Source organism: Cajanus cajan, chromosome 3 (assembly GCF_000230855.2).
Source record: "Cajanus cajan strain Asha chromosome 3, NIPB_CcT2T_4, whole genome shotgun sequence".
Lineage (NCBI taxonomy): Eukaryota > Viridiplantae > Streptophyta > Magnoliopsida > Fabales > Fabaceae > Cajanus > Cajanus cajan.
Genome location: NC_138519.1, coordinates 27,413,687 through 27,440,492, shown reverse-complemented (window position 1 = coordinate 27,440,492; position 26,806 = coordinate 27,413,687). Strand labels below are relative to the sequence as shown.

General features: G+C 33.1%; 2 protein-coding genes across 2 annotated transcripts in view; one reads left to right on the top strand and one right to left on the bottom strand.

Moving 5' to 3' along the window:
- Positions 1 to 11,719, top strand: part of LOC145955703 (uncharacterized) — a 29,775-nt gene extending 18,056 nt beyond the window's left edge. Inside the window, exon 2 of the mRNA XM_083070754.1 lies at positions 2,829 to 11,719. Within this exon, the coding sequence (XP_082926880.1) occupies positions 4,298 to 9,625 (5,328 nt within the window). The 5' untranslated portion in view covers positions 2,829 to 4,297 and the 3' untranslated portion in view covers positions 9,626 to 11,719. The remainder of the gene's footprint in view (positions 1 to 2,828) is intronic.
- Positions 11,720 to 13,206: 1,487 nt separating this feature from the next.
- LOC109810113 (uncharacterized) lies at positions 13,207 to 14,024 on the bottom strand. The gene is made up of 2 exons (XM_083071752.1): positions 13,680 to 14,024; positions 13,207 to 13,623 (listed from the first exon to the last, which is right to left on the bottom strand). Exons 1-2 carry the CDS (start codon positions 14,022 to 14,024, stop codon positions 13,207 to 13,209), a joined length of 762 nt encoding a protein of 253 aa, XP_082927878.1.
- Between the last annotated feature and the right edge of the window lie 12,782 nt (positions 14,025 to 26,806).

Sequence of the window (26,806 nt, the reverse complement as noted above, 5' to 3'; positions counted from 1 at the left end):
ATCATCGATACATCCTCCTCTATTCGCATCTGGCTCACCTGGACCAAGTTTGAGTTAATCATGCCTTGCAATATTTTCTTGAACTCGTCACATTTCTCAATAGAATGTGCAGCTGTAGGGTGGAGACCGCACACTCCTGCTTTGCGAGACTCTCCCTTAATCATCCCAAATTTGCACAATTCTAAAAAAATGAACCTCATGGGGGTTTGGATCTTCTCCATTTCTGTCACCCGTGGAGTACATTATTCTTCAATAGCATTAACCGATGAAGTCTTATGACCTGGAACTGGATTACTTCCTATATTTGGCTCGCTTTCCTTAAAGCTTAATAATCTCGTATCTATCAAGTCTTGTACTTTGTATTTCAAACCCCAAAATCTCTTAGTTGAATGGCCTACCGCTCTAGCATGATATTCATATTTGGCATTTGAATCATAACTTCTTGGATATGGAGGTTGGACAGGCTTTATAGGAAAAGGCACAATTAGAGCATTTTGAACCAGATGTGGTAGCAGTTCAGTATAGGTCATAGGGATCAGAGCTAGAGTCCTTTGTTGATTGTTACCCCCTCTTTGAGCATTACTCACCATGGGAGGTGAAATTGCTGATTGATTTGCTTGGGGTACTGAAAATTGTGGTGGTAGTGTAGGTGATCGATAAGGCATTCTGGATGGGTAAGGTTGTGGGTATGGTGGCAAAGAAACTGTTTCTATTTGTGGGTTATACATATATTGGGGTCTATAATTGGGTGTGAAAGAAATAGGATTGTAGTTGGGTCTGAATGATGTTGCCATCACTGCGTTCGTTTAACCTCCCTTCCTCTTATTTGTGGTTTCTAAGGGTTTGTTGATGGTTGTGGATCCTGTTGTCATGTAGGCAATCTTCCCACTCCTAACTCCCATTTCAACCCTGTCTCCAATGATGACCAAATCTAAAAAATTTGATGATACATTTCTAATCATCCTGTCATAAAAGGGTGATTGGAGTGTATCAATGAACATCGTGACCATCTCTTTTCCAATAATGGAGGTTGTACCTGAGCAACTACCTCTATCCATCGTTGGGCATATTCTTTAAAGGTCTCATTCTCTTTCTTCATCATATTTTGTAACTGTGTGCGATCTGGGGCCATGTCCATATTATACTTGTATTGTTTCAAGAAAGCCTCTGCCAAGTCTTTCCATGTGCGCACTCTTCCTCGCTCCAGGTTCATGTACCAACCTAGCGATGCCCCAATAAGGCTTTCTTGGAAAAAATGAATTAACAGTTTGTCATCATGAGTGTAGGAAGCCATCTTTAGACAATACATAGTGAGATGATTCCTTGGGCATGTATCCCCCTTGTATTTATCAAATTCTGGAACTTTAAACTTGGGAGGAATTACAACATCAGGAACCAGACATAGATTCGCAGCATTGAAACCATAATTGTCAAATCCCTCTATGGCCCTTAATCTGTCTTCCAAAAATTGAAGCTTATCATCATGGGGAATATCTTCCGAATGACGATGGTGTACAATAACAGTTGGCGGAGGAACTACCCCTTGGGGATTAGAAGGCCCTTCGCCATTAATTACATTAGGTGGTGCAGACATACGGGTAGATGGTGCAGGAGCAAACAGGTGGGTTGGAATTTGTGGGTCATTGACTTCAAGGGTTAGGTTTTGGGTTTGTGTTTGATTTGGTGGGTTTAAGGTGGAGGTAGATGGATTACCCTCAAGAATATTAGCCACAGGTGGCGTGTATCCTGGAGGTAAGCCATATGGAGGTAATGGGATTTGGCCTTGAAGGTTTGAAGTGGAAACATGATGGTTATTTTCCGAGGTCGTTAACAGGTGGTGTGTACCCTTGAACACTCGGATTGGGTTGCGTGTGTGGAGTAAACCCAGGAGGGTAATCAGGTGACTCATGAGGCTGTTTAGATGACTCTCCATTTTCCCCTTTTTTAGATTCCATTGATTGTAACAAGTCCAAAATCTTTCCCATTTGTTCCTTCAACTGATTTACATCTCCTTTCATCTCCTCATGTTGTTGCTCCAAGTCATCTACCATCCCTTCTATGATTTTGGTCTTTGCTCATGTCCCGTAAAGGTGTTGAAGGGATTCTTTCTTTGCCTCAATAATTATTTTCCTTTTCAATTTTACAACTGTGTAAGAAAATCTGATGAGTATGCGGTGATATGAAAATGTGACTATGCATCATGTACGTGCAAATGTTAAATTGTTGGAGAGCCATAAATCGCATGAATCACGTGGAATCATCTTTCTTTAATTGTCTCTTAGATCGTCACATTCTAGGTACTAGGTCATGGAGTCAGTGGATCTTTGTGATCATTGTCAATTAAACTTTCCCTTTAGAACGTCACGTTCTAAGCACTAAGCGTAATATGAAACGAGTAGTTTTTTACATGAGTGTTCTCTCTTAGCTTTCATTTTTTAGAGCGTAACATTACGAATAAGGAAGAGAAATCAAAGTAGAAACTGGCAAATTTCTTCATTAATAACAATAGTGCAATACATCATGATAATTCAAAGATAAAAAGTACAAATCATTCACCACTAACAACCATCTCTCTCATTTTAGCCATCATATCTCTACAGTGTTCAAGGAAGTCATGAATTTCTTTGGGAGTGGAATGTGGGATTGTCATTCTGATAAATCATGATTTGATATGTATCTTTTCCTTTAATTTAGCTATTTTACATTTCATCCATGGCTAATTATAGGATTTAGATAGATATGTGTGTTGTTGGGCCTAATTGGATAGTTGGGAATTATTATTCTAAATTTTGCTGTTTTTGGGCTGATGAACATGTCTCGGTTTTCAGGCCATAAATTGGGCTGTGGTGATCCAAATGGAGCAAACTTGGTGGCCCTGGAAAGCTGAGACAAAGACCTAAAACTTTGCAGAAGGCGCCGTTGGCAACTTCGATCATCTAGAAGGCCAAATTCGGTGGTCAATAATCGGTGCGGAAAAGAATATGGAATCCAACTCATCCCACCAACAACACCAAATCATCCCACCACCTACACAACTCATCCCATTTCGTTTTGTCTACACTTTTTCCCATTATTTTACATTTTTTATGTGTTGTATGAAGGCTATAAATAGGCCTTCATTTCTCCATTGCAAGATGTCCCAAACACCTTCAAATAAGTTACTCTTGGGTGTTCTTCTACCTCCCTTTCTTCTTCTTCTTCTCAATTTCTTCTTAGTCTTTCTTGTTATTTAATGTTATAATGTCTTTTAATTTTATGGATAGCTAAGTTTCTAATTCAGCTTGTGGTAATAAGTTCTAATGGATTTTGAGGTTTGAAGAAAATTTTGTGTATCCTCAACTCTTAATAATTGAATTTATCTTTATCTTTCTATCTTGTTTATGCTTATATAATTGAATTTGAATTGATCACTTAAATTCATTACATAAGACGTTCTCATTAACTCCTTGAACTAAGACCTATGTGATGCTTACTTACATTGGACTTAAGAAGGAATGCAAGACCAAGAATTATGTGACGCTTGTTTACATTAATTTTGAGAAAGACAAAGGAATATTCATGGACTTAATTGATTGACTCATTAATTGTTTGCCGATTCAAGGACTTAGAGTTTAACTAGGGATTAAATGTGAATGAATAATTCTAACCTTGTTAACTCGAATCATGTTTGCTTAAACATTTGAAGAATCTCCTAAATTAATTGACGCTTGATTGGTTAACTTTGGGACAAGCAAGAATTGATTAATTAAGTTCTCCAATGGATGGCTTGTTGGATTCTTGGACTTAGAGACCAAATAGGGATTAAAATTGGACGCTTGATCCTAACCTAATGGACTCAAATAATGTTCGCTTGAACTTTGGAAAGAATCTATTTAAGTTTTGTTGGTGCTTAACTAATTGAACTTAAATGCAAGAATTTAATTATTATTTGAGATTGAGATTTTGAACCAAGGATAAATCCAAAGAACGAAAATCCACAAGTTGAAGTTTTTATCATCTAAGTTTATTATTCAACTTCTTGTTCTAAAAATTATATCAAACTCCAAACCCCCCCCCCCCCTTTTTTTCCAAAAACTGCTAATATAATAAAAAGAATTTCCTTTGATCCTCGAGAGACGACTTTGGGGCACTACTGTGCTACAAGTTTAAACTCATTTTACATTTGTGTTTGATAGAGGCTTCGACAACCTCTCGTCAAATTGGCGCCGTTGCCGGGGATTAAAGGTGTCATTTTGTTATATTAGATATCTTTCATTTTATTTTATTTTCATTTTCTCTTTGTATTTTTGTATAGTGTATGACAAGATCTTCTACTAGTCCTTTACTTGATTTGGATCCTGAAATTGAAAGAACACTAAGGATAACTAGAAGAAGACTTTTTAGAAATACTTCTAATAATCAAAACAATAACATGGCTGATAATAGGACACTAAAACAATTGGCTGCACCTGATGTTTCAAATCCACCTTTATGCATTCAATTTTCTGCTGATGAGGATGACTGTGAACTAAAATCAAGTTTAGTTCATTTGTTACCCAAATTTCATGGACTTTCAGGTGAAGATCCCCACAAGCACTTGAAAGAGTTTCATGTTGTATGTTCAACCATGAAACCCGCTGGTAGCAATGAAGAAAGCATAAAGTTGAAAGCATTCCAGTTTTCACTAGTTGATGCAGCCAAGGAGTGGTTGTATTATCTCCCTCCTAAAAGAGTCACATGGGATGAAATGAAGAGACTGTTTCTAGAAAAATACTTTCCTGCTTCTAGAACTGCAGCCATAAGAAAGAGCATATGTGGCATCAAGCAAATGAATGATGAAACACTACATGACTATTGGGAGAGATTCAAGAGGCTATGTGCAAGTTGTCCACAACATCAAATCAGTGAGCAACTTCTAATTCAATACTTTTATGAAGGTCTCCTACCAATGGATAAAAGCATGATCGATGCTGCTAGTGGTGGTGCTCTAATGGATAAAACTCCTGCTGCTGCCAAAGACTTGATTGCAAATATGGCAGCCAACACACAACAATTTGGTGCAACAAGAGGAACTAGTTCAAGGTCAGTAAATGAGGTACAATTATCTAGTACTGAACATCAAAGACTAGAGAATAGATTAGATGAATTGACCTCTTTGGTGCGAGGATTGGCCATGATGAAACAAGCGCCTGCTAAACTCTGTGGCATTTGTGCTTGTCCCTCTCATCCAACTGATGCATGCCCTCAGCTACAAGAAGATAATCCTGAAGAAGTAGCTGCTGTAAATAACTTCCCAAATTCCTCACAACCAAGAAATGACCAAGCCAGAAATAACTTCAATCCCAGATACAATGATCATCCTGGTTTCAGATGGAGCAACAACAACACATCACAACAACAACCATTTCCAAATAGGCAACCTTTCCAACAAGCTCCAAGGCAGTCAATGCAACAACCACAACAACAACAAAATAACCCTTCCTTGGAGGACCTTGTAAAACAAATGGCTATGCAAAACTTGCAATTCCAACAAAGAACTGATGCTAGCATTCAAAACTTGGAAAAGCAAGTAGGACAAATGGCATCTTCCATAAGCCAACTTCAAGCACAAGGATCAAGTAAGTTGCCTTCTCAAACTATTCCTAATCCTACAGGAAATGTTAGTGCCATCACACTTAGATCTGGAAAGACTGTGGAAGTTAAAAATGATGTGAAACCTGCCACTGCATCTGAGAAATCTGAAAACAAGGAGAAGCAATCTTTCCAGTCAAAGGATGAAGAGCCAAGCATTCAACTACCCTTTCCACAAAGAGTTTTACAAACTAGGAAAGCTGAAGCTGAAAAAGATAAAGAATTGCTTGAGACTTTCAGAAAGGTAGAAGTAAACATTCCTCTGCTAGATGCAATCAAACAAATCCCTAGATATGCCAAATTCTTGAAGGAAATGTGCACCCATAAAAGAAGGCTGAAAGGGAATGAAAAAATAAGTCTGGGAGAGAATGTTTCTGCTATCATTCAACCAATGCCTCAGAAATGCAAGGATCCAGGTACGTTCACTATCCCTTGTACAATAGGTAATTGCATATTTGAAAATGCCATGTTAGACTTAGGTGCATCTATTAATGTCATGCCTATGTCTATCTTTAAATCTTTGGGGCTTGGTCCTTTAATTCCAACTGGTGTGGTGATTCAACTTGCAAATAGAAGTAGTACTTACCCTTCAGGATTAATTGAAGATGTCTTAGTTAGAGTAGGAGAACTAATTTTTCCTGCTGACTTTTATATCCTAGAGATGGAGGGTGAAACTACAACTAAGGTACCAATCATTTTAGGTAGACCTTTTCTTAAAACTGCAAAAACAAAAATAGATGTGCATGCTGGAACTCTTTCCTTAGAGTTTGGTGATAATATAGTCAAGTTCAACATTCTAGATGCCATGAAACACCCTAGGGAAGAACACTCTGTATTTCACATTGATTTGTTGGATGACTTGGTTGATTGTTATGCACATGACCATTTATGCATTGAATTTCCTGACATACATGATCTTGATGATACCATAAATTGTCATTCATGCATAAACAATAAATCAGAATGTGCTGCTTGTACTGAAATAGAAGAATTTTTAAGCACTAACAATTTTGCTGAGGAATATAAAAAAGAAAAATATGCAGAAATTTTAGCTGCAGAATTGATAACAACAAACAGAATGTTGCCTTCCATTGTGCAACCACCAGCATTAGAGCTAAAACCGCTTCCTGATCATTTGAAGTATGCTTACCTTGAAGAAGGTTGTAAACTTCCGGTCATTGTTGCAAAAGACTTAGATGCTGAACAAGAAAGGATGTTGTTACAAGTTTTGAAGGACAACAAAAAGGCAATAGGGTGGACACTTGCAGATCTCCCTGGAATCAGTCCTTCTACCTGTATGCATCGGATTCTCCTTGAAGAAGATGCTAAACCAGTAAGGCAACCTCAAAGGAGACTTAATCCTCAAATTTTGGAAGTAGTAAAGAAAGAGATATCTAAGTTGCTCCAAGCAGGTATCATATATCCTATCTCTGATAGCAAATGGGTAAGTCCTGTTCAAGTTGTTCCAAAAAAATCTGGAGTGACTGTAGTAGCAAACAAAGACAATGAACTAATTCCAACGAGAGTGCAAAATAGTTGGAGAGTTTGCATTGACTATAGAAAATTGAACCAAGCCACAAGAAAAGATCACTTTCCGTTGCCATTCATTGATCAAATGCTTGAACGATTGGCTGGGAAATCCCATTACTGCTTCTTGGATGGATACTCAGGATACTTCCAAATCCACATAGCACCTGAAGACCAACATAAGACCACATTCACTTGTCCTTTTGGAACTTTTGCATACAGAAGGATGCCATTCGGCCTATGCAATGCTCCTGGTACTTTTCAGAGATGTATGGTAAGTATTTTCTCTGAATTTCTAGAAGATTGTATGGAAGTTTTTATGGATGATTTCACTGTCTATGGGTCTTGTTTTAAAACATGTCTAGATAATTTATCCAAGGTGCTACACAAATGCATTGACTCTAATCTTGTCTTGAATTTTGAAAAATGTCATTTCATGGTAAAACAAGGCATAGTTCTAGGTCATGTCATTTCTGAAAAAGGTATTGAGGTAGATCCTGCTAAAGTAGAAGTTATTTCTAGTTTATCTTACCCCGCATGCGTGCGGGAAGTGCGTTCCTTTCTTGGTCATGCAGGATTTTATAGGCGCTTTATCAAAGACTTCAGCAAGATAGCATTGCCACTGTCTCGCTTGCTACAAAAGGATGTTGAATTCAATTTTGACCAAAAGTGCAAGGAGGCATTCCATACACTGAAGAAAGCTTTGACAAGCACGCCTATAATACAACCACCATACTGGACACTCCCTTTTGAACTGATGTGTGATGCATCCAACTATGCTCTGGGAGCAGTTTTGGCCCAAAGAATGGGCAAGGCACCTCATGTCATATATTATGCTTCTAGAACTTTGGATGCTGCACAAGCCAATTACACTACCACAGAAAAGGAACTTTTGGCTATTGTTTTTGCATTAGACAAATTTCGATCTTATTTGCTAGGTTCCAAGGTGATAGTGTTCTCTGATCATGCTGCTTTGAAGTTCCTACTAAAAAAACCAGATGCAAAACCTAGGTTACTACGGTGGATGCTTTTACTCCAAGAATTTGATTTGGAAATAAGAGATAAAAGTGGAGCTGAAAACTTGGTTGCTGATCACTTGAGCAGAATTGAACAACCACTTGATCCGATACCCATACATGATACTTTTCCTGATGAGCAATTGTTGAAAGTTCAGACAATCATTCCATGGTTCGCCGATTTGGTAAACTTTCTTGTTGCTAATGTTCTGCCTAAAAAAGCATCTAAATCTTACATTGCTAAATTAAAGAGTGATGCAAAATATTTTGTATGGGATGATCCTTATCTTTGGAAATATGGTAGTGACCAAATAATTAGGAGATGCATACCTGATCATGAAATTCACTCTATTCTTAGCTTTTGTCATAATCATGCATGTGGTGGTCATTTTGGTCCCCAACGAACAGCTAGGAAAATTTTGGAATCAGGATTTTATTGGCCTACTATTTTCCATGATGCATATCAATTTTGTAAAACTTGTGAACAATGTCAAAGGACTGGTAATATAACTCGAAGGAATGAGATGCCCCAACAACCTATGTTATTTTGTGAAATTTTTGATGTTTGGGGTATAGACTTCATGGGTCCATTTCCCACATCCTTTGGTTTTGTTTACATTTTACTTGCTGTTGATTATGTATCCAAGTGGGTGGAAGCTAAAGCCGCTCGAACTGATGATTCAAAAGTTGTTGTGGATTTTGTTAGGTTTAACATTTTCTGCAGATTTGGCATTCCAAGAGCCATCATCAGTGATCAAGGGACGCATTTTTGCAACCGCAATTTGGAAAGCCTCTTGAGAAAATATGGTGTTGTACATAAAACTGCTACACCGTATCATCCTCAATCAAATGGACAAGCTGAGGTGTCAAATCGAGAGATAAAACAAATTTTGGAGAAAACAGTCCAACCAAACAGAAAGGATTGGAGCAAGAGACTTGAAGATGCTCTGTGGGCTTATAGAACTGCATACAAAACACCAATTGGGATGTCACCTTTTCGATTGGTCTTTGGTAAAGCATGTCACCTTCCAGTGGAAATTGAGCATAAGTCATATTGGGCAGTAAAACAATGCAACTTAGCTTATGACAAAGCTGGCATGGAAAGAAAGTTGCAATTACAAGAACTTGAAGAGATTCGCTTAGAGGCTTATGAGAACTCAAAATTGTACAAAGAGAAGACCAAAATTATCCATGACAAAATGATATCAAGAAAGGAATTCTCTGTTGGACAAAAAGTTCTTCTTTACAATTCTCGCCTCAAGCTGATGCCCGGAAAGCTTCGTTCCAGATGGATAGGACCTTTTGTAGTTACTGATGTGTTCCCTCATGGAGCAGTAGAGATCAAGAGTGAATTATCACAAAATAAATTTAAGGTCAATGGCCACAGACTAAAAATTTTTCATACAAGTGAAGGATACCAAGAGCAAACTGTTGAGGAACTCAGCTTGCATGATCCATTCCAACCTCCATAAATGAGGGAGTTTCTTTATCCTCTCCTTTTATTTCACTTGTCATAATTTACATTGCATAACATTGAGGACAATGTGAGATTTAAGTGTGGGGGGGATTATTCGTTATATGTTTTTGTTATTTTGGGTTTTATGTTTGGTTGTTATGTAAAGTTTTGCATGTTTCTCTTTGATTTCTGGGTTTTGATAGTTTTTAGGCACTTGTTTCACTCTAAGATATGAGTTACTTGATGTTACATGGATTGAAATCCCTGTCTTTCTATGCTTGTAAAGTTGATTATGAGGTTTGAGAGGTTGAATTGAAGGTGACAGATATACCCTGTGTGAGGAATTAAGCCATTCTCTATTCTTTCTTGTGTGATATGCCTCTTGATTACTTGCACAGTTGCCTTGTCTTGACTCTATTTGATACTTCTTGATTCACATGCATGTATGGATATGATTAAGGCATTTTTGTTCCTATAAGCCTCTAGCCAAATAAGTCTACCTTGAATTAACTCCTTTGATAACCCCTGCTAAGCCTATTTACCCTTCTTTGTTTGAAGCTCATTACAAGCCTTAAGTGAAAAACCAAGATCACCTTAACCTTAGGGAATTTTGGAGCTTTGGAATAGTTTTGGGAATAAATTCTTGAATAAGTAAGGGATGTATCATTGGTTATTAAATTTTGGCTAGTTAATTCTTCCTGTTGTATATGTCTTAGTGTTTCATGATGTGTGAAAAAAAAAACAAAAAAAAAAAAAAACAAAAAAAAAACAAAAAAAAAAAAACAAAAAAAAAAAAAAAATTGTTTGAGGAAAAGGAAAATAATTGGTGTTGGAGGTGTATTAGCAATTTTTGGGTTTGCTCTTATGCTTATTTCATACTTATTCCCCATTGCTCTTATAGTTCCTCTGGTTTATAGCTACTTATCCTAAATTTTATCCCACCTTGTCCTTATTACAACCCTGAAAAGACCTTATGATCCTTTTGTGCATGTTTATTGGGCATTGATTTTAGAGGCTTGCCAAATCTATCTGTTGCTTGTTTTTCATGAGTGCTTTGAGAGTATACAGTTGCCTGGACATTTGAGAGATACAGTAATATAGTGCATCTTGTGAGGTTCTATTGCTTTTGATTCACCTCTTGAGCTGATTAATTATCTTGCCATGCCTTGAAATGCTTGGATAATTTCCATAAGTGTCTAGTTTCTCTGACTCTTTTTGTGTTGGATATTGTCTACTCCTTTTCTTTTCCCAGGATTCATTGAGGATTGCGTAAATCTGTTTGTTTTCTTGTGTGTATTGATGTCTATATTTCTTTCTATCTTTGGAATTGTTCTCTACTTTGCTTTCATGATTTTGCCCAGGAGTGCAAAAAGCTAAGTGTGGGGGTATTTGATAAATCATGATTTGATATGTATCTTTTCCTTTAATTTAGCTATTTTACATTCCATCCATGGCTAATTATAGGATTTAGATAGATATGTGTGTTGTTGGGCCTAATTGGATAGTTGGGAATTATTATTCTAAATTTTGCTGTTTTTGGGCTGATGAACATGTCTCGGTTTTCTGGCCATAAATTGGGCTGTGGTGATCCAAATGGAGCAAACTTGGTGGCCCTGGAAAGCTGAGACAAAGACCTAAAACTTTTCAGAAGGCGCCGTTGGCAACTTCGATCATCTAGAAGGCCAAATTCGGTGGTCAATAATCGGTGCGGAAAAGAATATGGAATCCAACTCATCCCACCAACAACACCAAATCATCCCACCACCTACACAACTCATCCCATTTCGTTTTGTCTACACTTTTTCCCATTATTTTACATTTTTTATGTGTTGTATGAAGGCTATAAATAGGCCTTCATTTCTCCATTGCAAGATGTCCCAAACACCTTCAAATAAGTTACTCTTGGGTGTTCTTCTACCTCCCTTTCTTCTTCTTCTTCTCAATTTCTTCTTAGTCTTTCTTGTTATTTAATGTTATAATGTCTTTTAATTTTATGGATAGCTAAGTTTCTAATTCAGCTTGTGGTAATAAGTTCTAATGGATTTTGAGGTTTGAAGAAAATTTTGTGTATCCTCAACTCTTAATAATTGAATTTATCTTTATCTTTCTATCTTGTTTATGCTTATATAATTGAATTTGAATTGATCACTTAAATTCATTACATAAGACGTTCTCATTAACTCCTTGAACTAAGACCTATGTGATGCTTACTTACATTGGACTTAAGAAGGAATGCAAGACCAAGAATTATGTGACGCTTGTTTACATTAATTTTGAGAAAGACAAAGGAATATTCATGGACTTAATTGATTGACTCATTAATTGTTTGCCGATTCAAGGACTTAGAGTTTAACTAGGGATTAAATGTGAATGAATAATTCTAACCTTGTTAACTCGAATCATGTTTGCTTAAACATTTGAAGAATCTCCTAAATTAATTGACGCTTGATTGGTTAACTTTGGGACAAGCAAGAATTGATTAATTAAGTTCTCCAATGGATGGCTTGTTGGATTCTTGGACTTAGAGACCAAATAGGGATTAAAATTGGACGCTTGATCCTAACCTAATGGACTCAAATAATGTTCGCTTGAACTTTGGAAAGAATCTATTTAAGTTTTGTTGGTGCTTAACTAATTGAACTTAAATGCAAGAATTTAATTATTATTTGAGATTGAGATTTTGAACCAAGGATAAATCCAAAGAACGAAAATCCACAAGTTGAAGTTTTTATCATCTAAGTTTATTATTCAACTTCTTGTTCTAAAAATTATATCAAACTCCAAACCCCCCCCCCCCCTTTTTTCCAAAAACTGCTAATATAATAAAAAGAATTTCCTTTGATCCTCGAGAGACGACTTTGGGGCACTACTGTGCTACAAGTTTAAACTCATTTTACATTTGTGTTTGATAGAGGCTTCGACAACCTCTCGTCACATTCCCTCAGCTCGTTGTAGTAGGTGAGAGGTGTCATGGAGCATGTTTTTAACTTGCTGAACTCGATCCACAAGATTATATGCCCAAATTCTTTGATTTTCTTCATGTATTCCGATGACGTCCCTCAATTGCCTTACTTTTTCCTGTAGGCCCATAACCTGATGATTTTTCTCCCCTAATGTGGCTTGATAGTCCATATTCAAATTGAAATTTAGTCTTTTTTTGCCTTGAACTGATCTACTTTCGTACTCAACCACTACCCTTTTGAGTTGTTGTTTCAAATCCTCAAGTTGTTTTTGTGCCAATCTCTCAGCTTTTTTAGATGTTTCCCACGCCTCTCTCCATCGTTCACCATCAACCCTAACTTGGTCACGTTCACCTCTTCGCATCTTTAACTCTGTGGAAGCGGCCTCTAAACAACTGCGAGTATTCAACTTACCTTCTTCTTCAATTCTTGCTCGCTTATTGTCTAGTTCAACACGTTGTCTTGCTTGGGAAATTTCTCTTTGCGCTGCTTGATACTCTTGGCAAGCCTGTATTAACTCCCTCTTCATATCTTCTTTTTCTTTCTCAGATTTGGCCAACTCTTTTTTAAGTTTTTCGATCTCCTTTTGACTCATAGGCTCTTGAATTGGGGTTTCTTCAATAACTGGAATGGGACCTCAAAATGGCAATTTAACATGTTGGACCCTCTCATTGAGCCACTGTTGATAACTCAACTCCACATTACAATTTCTTTTTCCCAATTCTTTCCCTTTCTTGATCACCTTATCCCAAGATTGTCTAATCTTGTTAAGAAAATCCAACTTCTTAGTCATATCATAAACCATGAAAGGAGTGATTGAATCCTCAACCGGTGGGCTCCTAATCGAATAACTGAGTTGCCTTAACGCAAGAGTGGGATTGTAGTTTACACATCCCTTAGTACCCATGAGTGGTACGTTCGGGAAATCTCCACATTGACAAATCACTTCATCAATGTTTTGCTCTCGCGAGTACCAAGAAATGGTCTTTTCACTAAGATTTGCTATGCTGTAAGCCCATTCGCTCTTATTTTTAATCTCAATCTGACTTCCTCTCTTGAACATGTAGGATGTGAACACAAGTATAGTATTGGTATACAACACAAAATTACCCCACCCCTTCTTTCATGGCGCACGGTAAGGGAATGGTATGTATCCGCAAGAATGGATGGTACAGGACTCATTTTCTCATGTTTAAAGGCCAAGAAGACATCAATTGCAGCAAAGTCAATAAAGTTTTCAACGTTCGGGAATAAGACAATTCCATAAATAATGAGGGCGAGCACATCCATGAAAACACCCCATCTCTCACTTTCTGCTAAGCTTAACGCATATCGCTCAAGGTTAGTTCGCGAGAAACCTTCAATCCCCCCTTTTGTCTCTTTCTTGCTTGCTAATTCTCTGGCATCAATCCCCAAGGAGGTGGCAACTTTGGTTAATGAAGGATAATGTCCCATGTACATATAAGGCTTTTTATTTCCTAAGCCAATACCTAGTATTTGTTCAAATTCCTCAAGCAATGGTGCCAGTTGAAAATCTTGAAAAAGAAAGGACCTCAAAGGAGCATCGTAGAATTGGGCTAAGGCAGTGAGAGCTCCCTCTTGTATGTCTACCTCCAATAGGTTAAGGATTCTGGCATACCGAGCAACAAAAGTTCGCGCTGACCACCTTTTAACATGTTACTGAGAGTCTTCAAACTACTCAAATCCGTTTGTCTGACCTTTAACTTCAAGGTCTTCCTTAAACTTGATTCTATGACTTTATGAAAGATGTTCGTAGCGACTTAAGTTTTTTATGACTCTCTAACAACCTGGAAATGAATGCAACATGCTATTGATGAATTTATTTGTTTCATTTTTATATGATTCTTTTCGAAATGCATGATATGATGTAAAAGTTTATTTTTCAATTTTCATGAAATGAATGCATGATACTCATTACGGAATGGAATAAAATAAATCTTTTTTTTTTGTTTTGTGTCATTCGAATATAGAGGTAGAATATTGCTCTTGTGACACTTAACAAGGGCATTCCTAAGTTGAAAATTCTATAGACCACTAATATGTGTGCCTCTCAAAAAGGTGGGACTATGGTTCTAAAACAGGTTCCTAGAGTCAATAACCCTTCTTAGGATATTAGTCACAATAACAGATAAACTATTAGAGATGATAATACCCTTGAAAGGATCAAACTCTAGGTGAGGCCTTCATAATAACCAAATAAGATGTTCATCAAGAAGGTTACTACTACTCAACCTCTTACTTATCATAAGTTGCACTCAAGTCCGGGAATAAGACCGCACTCATAAATGTGTGTGAAATTGTGTAAGTGAAGTGTGTGAAGGGAGCAACCCTACACTACCCAATCTACAAAACACAACACATATGATATGAAAAATAAAATTCTTCTATCCTAAAGTTCAAATTACACGATATATTTATAGAATTCATGCAAATAAACAAACAACAAACAAGGGACATAAATAATAATAAAAAAAAAAGTAAGAATAAAAAATAAGATAATCATTTTATAAAAAGTAAAATTCTTTTATCTTATAGTTCAAACTACACAACACGTATTTAGAATTCATGCAAATAAGACAAACAACAAATAAGGGAAATAAAAAAATAAAAGTAAAATTAAAAGTGAGATAAAAATTTTATAAAACTTATTATTAATTAGCTTAACTAATTATTATAGGCTTGACTCTCAAAAAAATGTCCCTAGTAGAGTCGCCATCTATCACAACCGAAATCGCAACGGGATAGCGAAAAATAAATTAAAAAAGAAGGAGTCGCCACCAATGTTATTTTTTACGGAAAAACATTGGAAAAATCATAAATTAGAAAATAGTCTACGAAAACCAGATTTTTGAGTTCGGGAGTCGATTACGTGTGAGGAAGGTATTAGCACCTGACAACATTCGTCCTAAGACGATTACCTTTAATTAATTAAACAAATTATTTATAATTTATAAAATATTTATCTCACAAAAATGATGAAATATATTTTATTTAACTAATTTAACTAATGCATTAAAAAAAGTCAAAATTATTATTGTTGTATAAAAAGGAAAATAATATATTTTTTTCTATTTTTTTGGCTCGACAAGATTTATTTCTTGCTCCTACGTATCTTCATGTGTAATGAAAAATCAGAGTTACGTAGTTCTTTTGTAGAAAATATTTATGTGTTAGATATTTTTTAATTAAATTTTATTTTTGTTAAATATAGGATTCTTGAACTGTCTCAGCTCATTCACCCTAAAAATATAAAATTGACTAAAGTGTACCCCAAAGTCAATTCAATAAAATTTTGATTATAATTATTGCTATGGATATTATTATCTTAAAAGATATTTTGGTTGGATATTTTTGTTTTTGGAGAAAAAATTTAAAGATAAGTTGTCGTAACTTGTACTTTAAATTCAAAGGTTAAAAAGATGTCACATCTAATTAACCATTCCTCCAATAAAATTTTTGATATAATAACTGATGGCATCCTCACTTGCATGGACATGAGATGATGGACAAGGAAGATGATGCCTCACTCCAAGGATCAAGTTCTTCAAAGGTGGCACAAGGTTTTAGGGTGGATGATGATGGAATGGATGAAAATGGAGGTTGGGTAGAAGGTGTTTGAGGAAATGCTTGAGAAGGGTACTCTAGGGTTGACTCACTTCATGATGATGAAGGTCACTTCTAGGGTTGTTTCTCTCAAGGTGGAGATGGGAGGGAGTTGGCCGAATTAGCCAAGGGTGACTAAGGAAAGATATAAAGGCACAAAAGGCTCTCTTTATATTCAATATCCAAAATATTTACAAGGTGTGGGGTGTTGAGTATTTATAGGAGGGGAGGCATCTAGGGTTGCATTTGGAGTAGGCAAATGCATTCCAAATGAAATGCAAATGAACCCTAGATGCAACTTGGTGGCCAAGGATGGAATCTTTGGGTTTAGATTGGCTATATCTAGGTGCATGATAAGACCATGCAACCTTTGCCCTCCACTTGGGCCTAAGCCTTTCTAACACCAAAAATAGACCCAATAAGCACCAAAAATGTGTCACCCTCTAATTAACACCCTAACCCAAAATTAAAAACCTTAATCATCTAGAGCACCCCATAATACAAGGGTAAAATGGGAAATACAAGGGAAAATAAATTCTAAGTCCTAAACACCCCAAAATACAAGGGTAAAATTGGAAATACAAGTAAAATAAATTCTATGACTAAAATACCCCAAAGTACAAGGGTAATTTTGGAATCAAAGATAAGGGCAAAATAGGAATAAAATAAATGCTATGCTAATAAGAACTTAGGAGCTAAGGTCCAAAAGTGGCCTTACTCCTCCTATGATTTTTCAACACTAACTCATTCCTTTTACTTCCTTCAATACATCACCTCTTGGACTTCTTGGCCTTAGTGTTATTCCATCAATAACTTCAAATATTGATATTGAATATTATAATACTATATCTTGATATTTAATCATATTTTGAATTAATTGTTTTTTTTAAGTATAAAATAATAATAATAATAATAAGTTGTCACAACTTACATCCTTAAGTTCTAGGATTAAAGGAATGTCACATTCAAATAATCTCTTTTTTATAGATATAATTTATACTAATATTAATAAGGGAATATTACCGTAATTATTATTATTATTGTTATAAATACCTAGAATATTTATAAAAAATAACTTAATCAAATAAAATCAATTAGACTAATTTTGTTAAAACAAGAAATAGATATCATCATCTAAGATTAAGGGGATACCACATAAAAATAATCTCTTTTTTAGAGAAGATAGATATTATTAATTAAAAAAATAAATTATTATTATTATTATTGCCTAAACGAATAAAAAATATCAGAGAACCTAATGGACATTTATAAATCATTGACTTAATCTACCACAATTAACTATATTACTTTCTATTGTAAAAAAGGGCAATTATCATAAAACATTAATATAATGCATACTTTGAAAAAAGAAAAAAAAAAGAAGAGGGGACGTAGAAAGGAAAAAAGATGGGCTAAAAAACAAAAGAGACGTGACGAGCCCACATACGCAGCCTGATGCGACGTGAGTGAGAGAGTGGAAGGAAGAAAAAACAAAAAAGGAAAGAGAATGACATTTAGCCATATGACCAACCCGCAACCAAAGCGCAACAAAGAGGAAAGAGGAGCTCCGCTAGGGTTCCGCATGCAGCCTCTCTTTATGGATATCAATGACGCGGTGGCTCACCGCTACAGTGTCGTCGTGCTTAGGGCGATCAGCCGTGCAAAAGGGAAGGAGAAGGCTGGCAGTTAGTAACGTCAACATCACTGGAAATCGCTTCCGATAACGGCACACGGCGGCATTCGCGGTGGCGCTTTTGTGTAGTGACTCGTCGTAGCGACGTGCGACCTCGATGCGTGGGGGAGAGATTAAAGGAGAGTAGTAGCCGCCCCGAAAATCGTCTCCGACGGCGCACGGCGGCGCTCACGGGAACCACAATCCAGTTGCGTTCCCTGGTATATTTCGCTCGCTCCTTTTATTTTGTTTTCATCTTTTCTATTGTGGTTAGATTTTTGCTTGCTGGGTAGAAAACCCTTGAATGATGGTTTAAGTTGGTTTAAAGGGGGAAGGGATTGATTCACGATAAGGTCAAATATGTATTATTTTCAATATAAAAAAATGACCCTATACAGAACAAGATTAGAGAGAATATTGATACCCAAATTTGATTGCCTGTTGCTTCTATTTCCACTTTCTCGTTCTACCTGCTTCTTTCTTGAGCTCACTTTCCTTCGTTCTCCGTCCTTTGTTTTCCATCTTTTGTTCTCTGTCCCCCCGTTCTCCGTCTTTTGTTCTCTCCTTTATAGAAGAAACACATACAGGCCGAAGCATGCTACCAAAAAATACCAGCTTGCCGAGTTTGAAGTTCCGAGAATTGTTTTAAGCATGGCACCAAAACCAGACTTTTACACTAACATAGAAACCTTACAGGATAAGGAAAAAAGTTACACTGGCTACAAAACACATTTGTTGATACAGAGGAAGATTTGGCTTCTCTATTTGTCCTTTTCTGATTTCATTGTTTTTATTTATTATTTATGGTTATTGTGTATTTTTTAGTTTAAATCTAGCTTGCAAATTATTAATTTAAAATTTTTGAGAAATAAATTAATAGAAAAAATTAGTGGAATAAAATTGGTGTTTACACTAAACTACTTGTTAAGCACAAACATGAAGAGCTGACTTTGAGTTCATGTGTAAGTTAGTTTTAGTTTATGTAAAAATTTATTTTAAGTTTTTATTTTTATTTTTCTCTCCCCAAAATACTTTTGAAAAAACTATTATTTTTCTCACTATGAATCTTTTATTTGGAATTCTCTCTAATTTATTGATAATATATCCTGTATTAGTGGAATGATACTACGCGTTGATTAATGATGCAGTTTCGAAGAAACTTCCTCTATTTTGACTGAATCCCACTATTATATTATTATTACAGTGTTATGTTACACTATATTAGTATTTGGAAGAAAAAAATCGTCTATAGGACAACTAAACTATTTGTTAAGCACAAACATGAAGAGTTGACTTTGAATTCATCAACGCGTAGTACCATTCCACTAATACAGGATATATTATCAATAAATTAGAGAGAATTCCAAATAAAAGATTCATAGTGTGAAAAATAATAGTTTTTTCAAAAGTATTTTGGGGAGAGAAAAATAAAAATAAAAACTTAAAATGAACTTTTACATAAACTAAAACTAACTTACACATGAATTAAAAAAAATTAGATAAGTTAATTATAAAAAGTTTCTATAAAATAGCTTATATGTATAAGTCAAGTTTAGTACATGAAAAAAATTATTTCATTTTTTCTTCTTATTTTACTCTTCTAAAATACTTTTAGAGAAGTTTATCCAAATAAGTTCTTTAAAAATATATTAATAGATAGATGTATAGCGAAAAAAATCAAGCTATTACTTTTGAAAGCAATTTTTTAAATCATATTATGAATACTGACTTTATTGATAATTAATCTTTATTAGAAAATTTTATTGATCATCTTTAGTGAGATTTTTTTTCTAATCACATTTTTATACATAAAATTTGAGCTCAAAATCTCTCTTCAATAAATTAAGTCTAATTCAATTTTTTTTATCAATCGAGACTAGTTTTATTTAAAGCAACAACTTGTTAATTACTTTCAAAGTAATTTTTTGATAAAAATTATTTCATTTAATTACTTTTTTACATGTTGATTTCTCAATAATCCAATATTATATGTGTTAATACTTTTCAATGATCATGTATATAAAAATTATTTTTCTGAAGCATGTGCAATGTACAACGTAAAATTTTATTTCATATAACTATATTTTATTATAAATAAATATTTTGAAAACATAGTAATTAAATTTTTAATAAATAAATATTTGCAATCAATTATATTTTAGATTTATAATAAATAATTTATAGACTAATATGAACTATTTTAATTATTGATAAATTTTTAAAATTTGAAACTTATTTTAAAAATAAATATATTAGAGTAAAAGACAATAAAAGCCTTTTGTGATATGATCCAGATCCACAATATTTGCGTTGGTTTATCAACGGTGAATATATATATATATATATATATATATATATATATATATATATATATATATATATATATATATATATATATATATATATATATATATTGAAGCGGCTGAGTCTAAAATGTCAAAAAAAATCACTAAAAGCCTCTATGATGCATTTGTTTCCTGTAATTTTCTTTCGTTCCTAGGAATATGATGGGGCATTTTATTATATATAATAATAAATTAAAATTTAAAATATATTAATGAGTTAGATCGTATTTTTATATTGGATTCCAACAGAAGTGTTTGAGTTGAGTTATTTTATTTATTTTATTTTATTTGCATTAAGGATATTTATCGCTCAACCGATGGTTGTAGATTAATTTGTTTTAGACATAGGAAGACCACTAAATTAAATTTTATTTCTCTCAACAAAGTTTTTAATATGCACATGACCAAAAATATAATATTATTTCTTAAAACAAATGTCCCTAACAAAACAAATAAATCATAAAATGTCCGTAACATGATTTAAAAAAAAAAAAAAAAAAAAAAAAAAAACAGATGTTGACAAAAATTTAAATGAGCATAAGCAAGCTAGTACGGTTAAACATGCTTGTTCTTTAAGATCACTTCTCTGGTTCTAAAAGCAAGAATCGAGTTAGTATCCGGATAAAAGTTGAATTCAACTCAACTCACTTTTACTTCACAATAATAATCATATTATTTTTGAATTTCATGCATTGGAAAATGAAAATACACATTTTTCATATTTTGAAGTGGATATCCAAACACACCCTTAATGATGGAGAAAGCAACACGGATTTGGATGATACAGAGACACACACAAACACGGGATGTGACAAAATAAAAAAATATAAAATATATAGACACGACGTATATATAATATATAATATAAATAATAAGACAAAAATATTATATATTTATATATATTAACATAACAATAACCTACTAAGTCTAAAAAAATTTATTAAGAGACATCACATTAATAATTTTCTTTTTAAATCTTGAATCCTTTCTTTATTATTTTTATTTTTATTAGAAAAATTTATTTTCTTATGTGAAAGTTAAGTAAGGAGAGATAAAATAATTCTCTTCATTATTTCTATTTTTATCATTTTTTAATTTTTTTTAAAAAATCTCAAATACCTTCTTTATTTCTATTTTCATTGAGATTTTTTTTCTTTCTTTTATAAAAAAAAAAAGCCAAATTCTGCCTCTTTTATTTATGCTTTTATTGAGATTTATTATTCTTCTTTTTCTAAAAAAATCTCAAATCATCCCTTTTTTGTTTTTATTTTTTTATTGAGATTTATTCTTTTTTAAAAAAAGATCCCAAATCCACATATCGAATAGTACATCAAAATGGAAACGTGTTCATTTGCAGGTGTCTACAACAGAGACACGTGAATTTTGTAGGTATCTGCGATGGAGACACATTAATTTTGTAGGTGCCCATGATGGAGACGTATCTAATTTGTGTGAACATGCTCTGTCGAAGTGTTCGAAGTGTGTCTATGGTGTGTCCGTTCTTAAAGAGTGTCAGACTCGCAGATACGACAGTCCCATACCGTGTTCGCGCAATATAGCTTGTAAGGTATTATGTAGATTAGTTAGGCTTAGGTATGTTTGGCTTCAAAAAATAATTTTTATTTTTGAAAAGTAGTTTTAATTTTTAAATTTAGAAATTTAGAAAACATGTTTGATTTAACTACTTTTAATAAAATTTTATAAAATGTTTTCTGTGTAAAATTTATAATCAAAGTTTGAATGATAAATTTATAATTTATATATTCAATAGTATTAAAATTATTATATTTTCTTTATCTATAAAAAATAAATATAAATCTAACTAAATAGATATAAATATAACTATCATTACATCTAAAATCTCACAGTTAAAAAAATATAAATATCATAAATATTATTTATCTTACAAGATATCGATCAATGTTTAATGTGACACCCTCTACCCCAACATATATATAATAATAAAAAGAAATATCTTACTGGATAAAAAAAATATTTAAAATTAAAACGACAAACAAGCCTAAGCTCCATCATCCACATCCTCAACCTCATGTTGTTGATGGTCTCCTGTATATCAAACAAGGGAAACAACACAAAAGAAGGGAGTGAGAAACATCTCACTCTGGCTCACGGTGTAAGAACGCACACCGGATAGCCAAACACAAACAATACAGTTTCCTCATAGATCAATCAACAACAATAGTTTAACCAATCATCCAAGTCATACAAATAGTAATTTATCATCATTTAATAATAAGAATGCACATGCATGGACACGAACTTCATTTTATCATGCATGTGGCGCCAGTAAAACATCACATGGCATATTGCCGCTAGCAATACACGAAGAGTAGTCTAGGAGTACATGCTGGGTCACACCTTCTGCGCACTCTCACTAGAAGGATATACTACCAGAGTCTTGTCGGGATAGCTAAGTCGCGCAAGATACATCCCATGCACACAATGGGCGAGACTGGGACTTCCAAACCGAGCTATCCCCAAGGACTAATCCCCAAAGCTTTTACACTAGGGGGCCTTCTCTGGCGGTGTATTCCATATCGTACCCCTTAAAACATTTATACAAATGATGCATGTCAATCAAGACTCTATGCATTCTCATATCACATTATCATGTCTCATGGTCATATCGCATCATCACATTTCATCATCACATATCATTATCACATTTCATTCACAATCTTCACAGAGCACTTTATTTCGTATTAAAACTCATCTATTTGCATAATTAAATACACATTTATACATCTTATACAGTAAGGAGTACAACAGAATAATCAGAAGGTAAAACAGAAATTATTGAAAATATGTCTATTTCTCATAGGGTTCTCTCAAGAACCTACAGAGCACTCTAATTCATATCAAAACTTGATTATTTTCAAAATTAAACACATATTTTTACATCTCATCAAACAAGGAATATAAAAGAACAATCAGAAATCAAAACAGAAAATATTCATATTTTGCCTATTTCTCATAGGATTTCCCATAGGAACCCATAGAGATCTCAAATCATACAATTAATTGCATATAAGAAAAATAATAAGCAAAACAGATACAATTGGGAGAAACCCCTCATACATGAGCGTACAAAAAATACAACAAACACAGGATTGGGGGCCAATCCCACTACCTAGCATACAATCCCACACCCAGAGCGAGGTTTCTCACTCCCCCCTTACCTCGATAAACAGGGGTTGAAACTGAAGTAGGATCTCCTCCTCCGGGATCCCCTTGGTCTCCATAAAGTGTAGAAGAAAAAGGTTAAAAGTGAAAAAATGCATTTTTCTGGAGTCCCGGAACGCATTTATAGGCATCAGGATTTGGCCAGAACGGCCCGTTCCGAATTTGGAACGGCCTATTCTGGGCACATAGAACATGTACAAAAGCCTCTTCCAGAACGGCTCGTTCCAAAACCAGAACGGGCCGTTCTGGGGTCAATACTTGTTCTTTAAAAATTCATCCGGAACGGCCCGTTCCCAAACTGGAACGGCCCGTTCCGGGACTATGAAAATTCATAATTACTAATTAATTAATAAATAAATAACATATATATATATATATATATATATATATATATCAAATTAAAATAAAATATCAATACAATTTAAAACTCGATTTTCTTCAAATAATAATTATAACAAAATATCATAATTAATAATATTGTAAAAAATAATTTTCATAAATGATTATTATTAAAAACCTTTAAAAATTCAATCAAACCCATTTAATTAATCAAAATAATTATAAGGAAATAATCTTCATAAATACAAAATAAATAATATTTTACTCGTAGTATTAGTAGAAAAATTCGGGGTGTTACATTTAATCCAAATAAATATTAAGCATTTTTTTATAAACATAATTTATGTAGTATCTTTAAGCTTACAACTAAGGATTAATATGCGTTTACAAGATGTGACTTCTACCAACTAAACATTATTTTAACATAAACGAAAATTAAAAATTAACTAATATGTAATTAAAATAATTAACACTACAAAAAATATGCAATTTAGCGACCACCAAAATCGGTCGCTAAATTGCTAAAATCGGTCGCTATTTACCTTAGCGACCGAATTTAATCGGTCGTTATTTACCTTAGCGACCGAATTTAATCGGTCGCTAAAACCCTGGTTGTTAAGCTATTTAGCGACGAAAAAATTTTTGGTCGCTAATTCGGTCACAAAATGGTTGCAATGATTTTGGTTGCTGAAGTGTATGAGACCAAATTAGTGACCGAATAAATCGGTCGCTAAATATTTATTTATTATTTTATTAAATTTTATAGACGTCGCAAATTTGATCGCTACGAACCACTCATATTTGGTCTCTTAAGGATTTTATTTCACAATACTTAACTTTTTAGCATGTTTTGTCCTTAATTACACAATTTTTGGAAACTTCCCAGAAGGTCACCCATCCCTATATTACTCCAAGTCAAGCACGCTTAACTGTGAAGTTCTTATGAGATAAGCTACCGAAAAGCAAATGCATGTTGTTAGTATAAGTAGTACAAATTAATTCATTTAAGTCATCCTCAACTATCTAACCTCATACTTATATTATCTTTGGATCCTTATTATTTTGGTGTATCCGGACCGTTATAAAAATATAATAATTATATTACTAATAATAATTATTATATTATATTTAATTAATCTTTATTTATATATATACTTACTTTTATAATTAACAATCTACTTATTTCTATTTAAAATTAATTTTATGATACAATTTAAATTATTTATTATAAATTTAAAAGTTTAAGTAATAATTTATATATTTTAAAATGAAAAGGGTTATAATAACACTGGTATAACTTTCACTAAGTGTTACACCGCTCAATAACTTTATATTAAATGTGAATTTTTTAAATCCAACCGTTAGATTGAAAGTTCATATCACTTTATATGTTTATATCAATTTTTGTTAAAATTGAACAATAACTTAAAAGTAATCAAAGTGCTCATATTTTATTTGAAATGTATATATTACGTCAATTTTATTTACAAGAATGAAGTATCAAATCATCTTGAATTCATATAAGATTTTGTATATATGATCTAAGAGTAAAAAACTTTCAATCTAACGGTTAAATTTATAAAATTTACATTTAATATAAAGTTGTTGAGCGATATAATACTTAGTAAAAGTTACACCGATGTTATTATAACCCTTCTCTTTTAAAATATTTTTATAAATTAAATTTTAACATTTTAAATAAATTATTAATTAACTTAATATATTTATTCATCTTAAATCTAAGATATAAAATTCAAAAAATGTATTTATACTTGTTTTATTTTCTAATTATCAACCATTAATAAAATACTAATTTAAAATCTTATATAATTATATCATAATATTTTCATATCAAGTTTAAAATAAAATATTAGTTATACAAAAATATTAAAATCATTATGTAAATTATTAATAAGATTCTAGTTAAATAATTTAAAATAATCAATTTTATCACACAACAATAAAAAAATACTAATAGTTAAGAAAATACATTTGTACTCTTCCTATTAGAAAAAGAGAAGATGTTATAATTCTTTTTTCCCTTAAGATATCACATCTCTTCTATCAATAAAATTTAAATATAAAAATTTATTTAAAAATAAAGTTATCATAAGTTAGAAATATATATTATAAATATGGATCAAAATAAATAAGAAATTTTAAAAAATTCATATACTCTAATTAAAAAACTCTCTAAAAGTCCAATTATAAAAAAAAAATTTCTAAATATTTTTTCACATAAATAACTGTTGGTATTAATTATGTAGGAGTGCATATAAATAATTTTTTATTATAAATTAATGTCTTGCTCTTACAAAAAAAGAAAATGGGATTTGATACTCAATAACAATATTATCATCACTTTTAAACAATTTATAATTTTTTTAAGTTTTATTTAGTGACCGAATATAATTTCGTCGCTAATTTTAACTAATATTTAGCGACCGAATAGAATTCCCTTGCTAATTTTAACTAATATTTAGTGATCGAATAGAATTACATCGCCAATTGTAACTAATATTTAGCGATCGAATTTAATTCTGTCGCTAAAAAAATTGAAATTTCTGATTTAGCGACCGAATTTAATTCCGCGCTAAAAAATCAAAATTTTTGATAATTTGGTCGCTAAATTTAACTGATATTTAGCGATCGAATTCATTTCCGTCGCTAATTTTAACTAATATTTAGCGACCGAATTTAATTCTGTCGCTAAAAAATCAAAATTTCTGATTTGGCGACGGAATTGAATTCGGTCACTAAATTTAACTAGTATTTAACACCGAATTCAATTTTGTCGCTAAATTTAACTACTATTTAGCGACCAAATTCAATTTCGTCGCTAATTTTAACTAATATTTAGCAACCGAATTAAATTTAGTCGCTAAAAAAATTAAAATTTCTAATGTAGCGACCGAATTTAATTCTGTCACTAAAAAATTCAAAATTTCTTATTTAGCGACCGAAATAGCGACCGATTTTCTAGCAACGACTTAGTTTGGTCTCTAAATCAGTCGCTATTTTGATTATTTATAATTGGTCGCGAAATCAGTCGC

What these genes read in the sequence shown, in the direction of transcription:
- LOC109810113 (XM_083071752.1), bottom strand. Translation starts at nt 14,024, where the DNA reads ATGGGACATTATCCTTCATTAACCAAAGTTGCCACCTCCTTGGGGATT. An exon ending in GCCATGAAAGAAGGGGTGGG is followed by an intron (nt 13,624 to 13,679) that starts GTAATTTTGTGT and finishes TACATGTTCAAG; the next exon opens with AGAGGAAGTCAGATTGAGAT.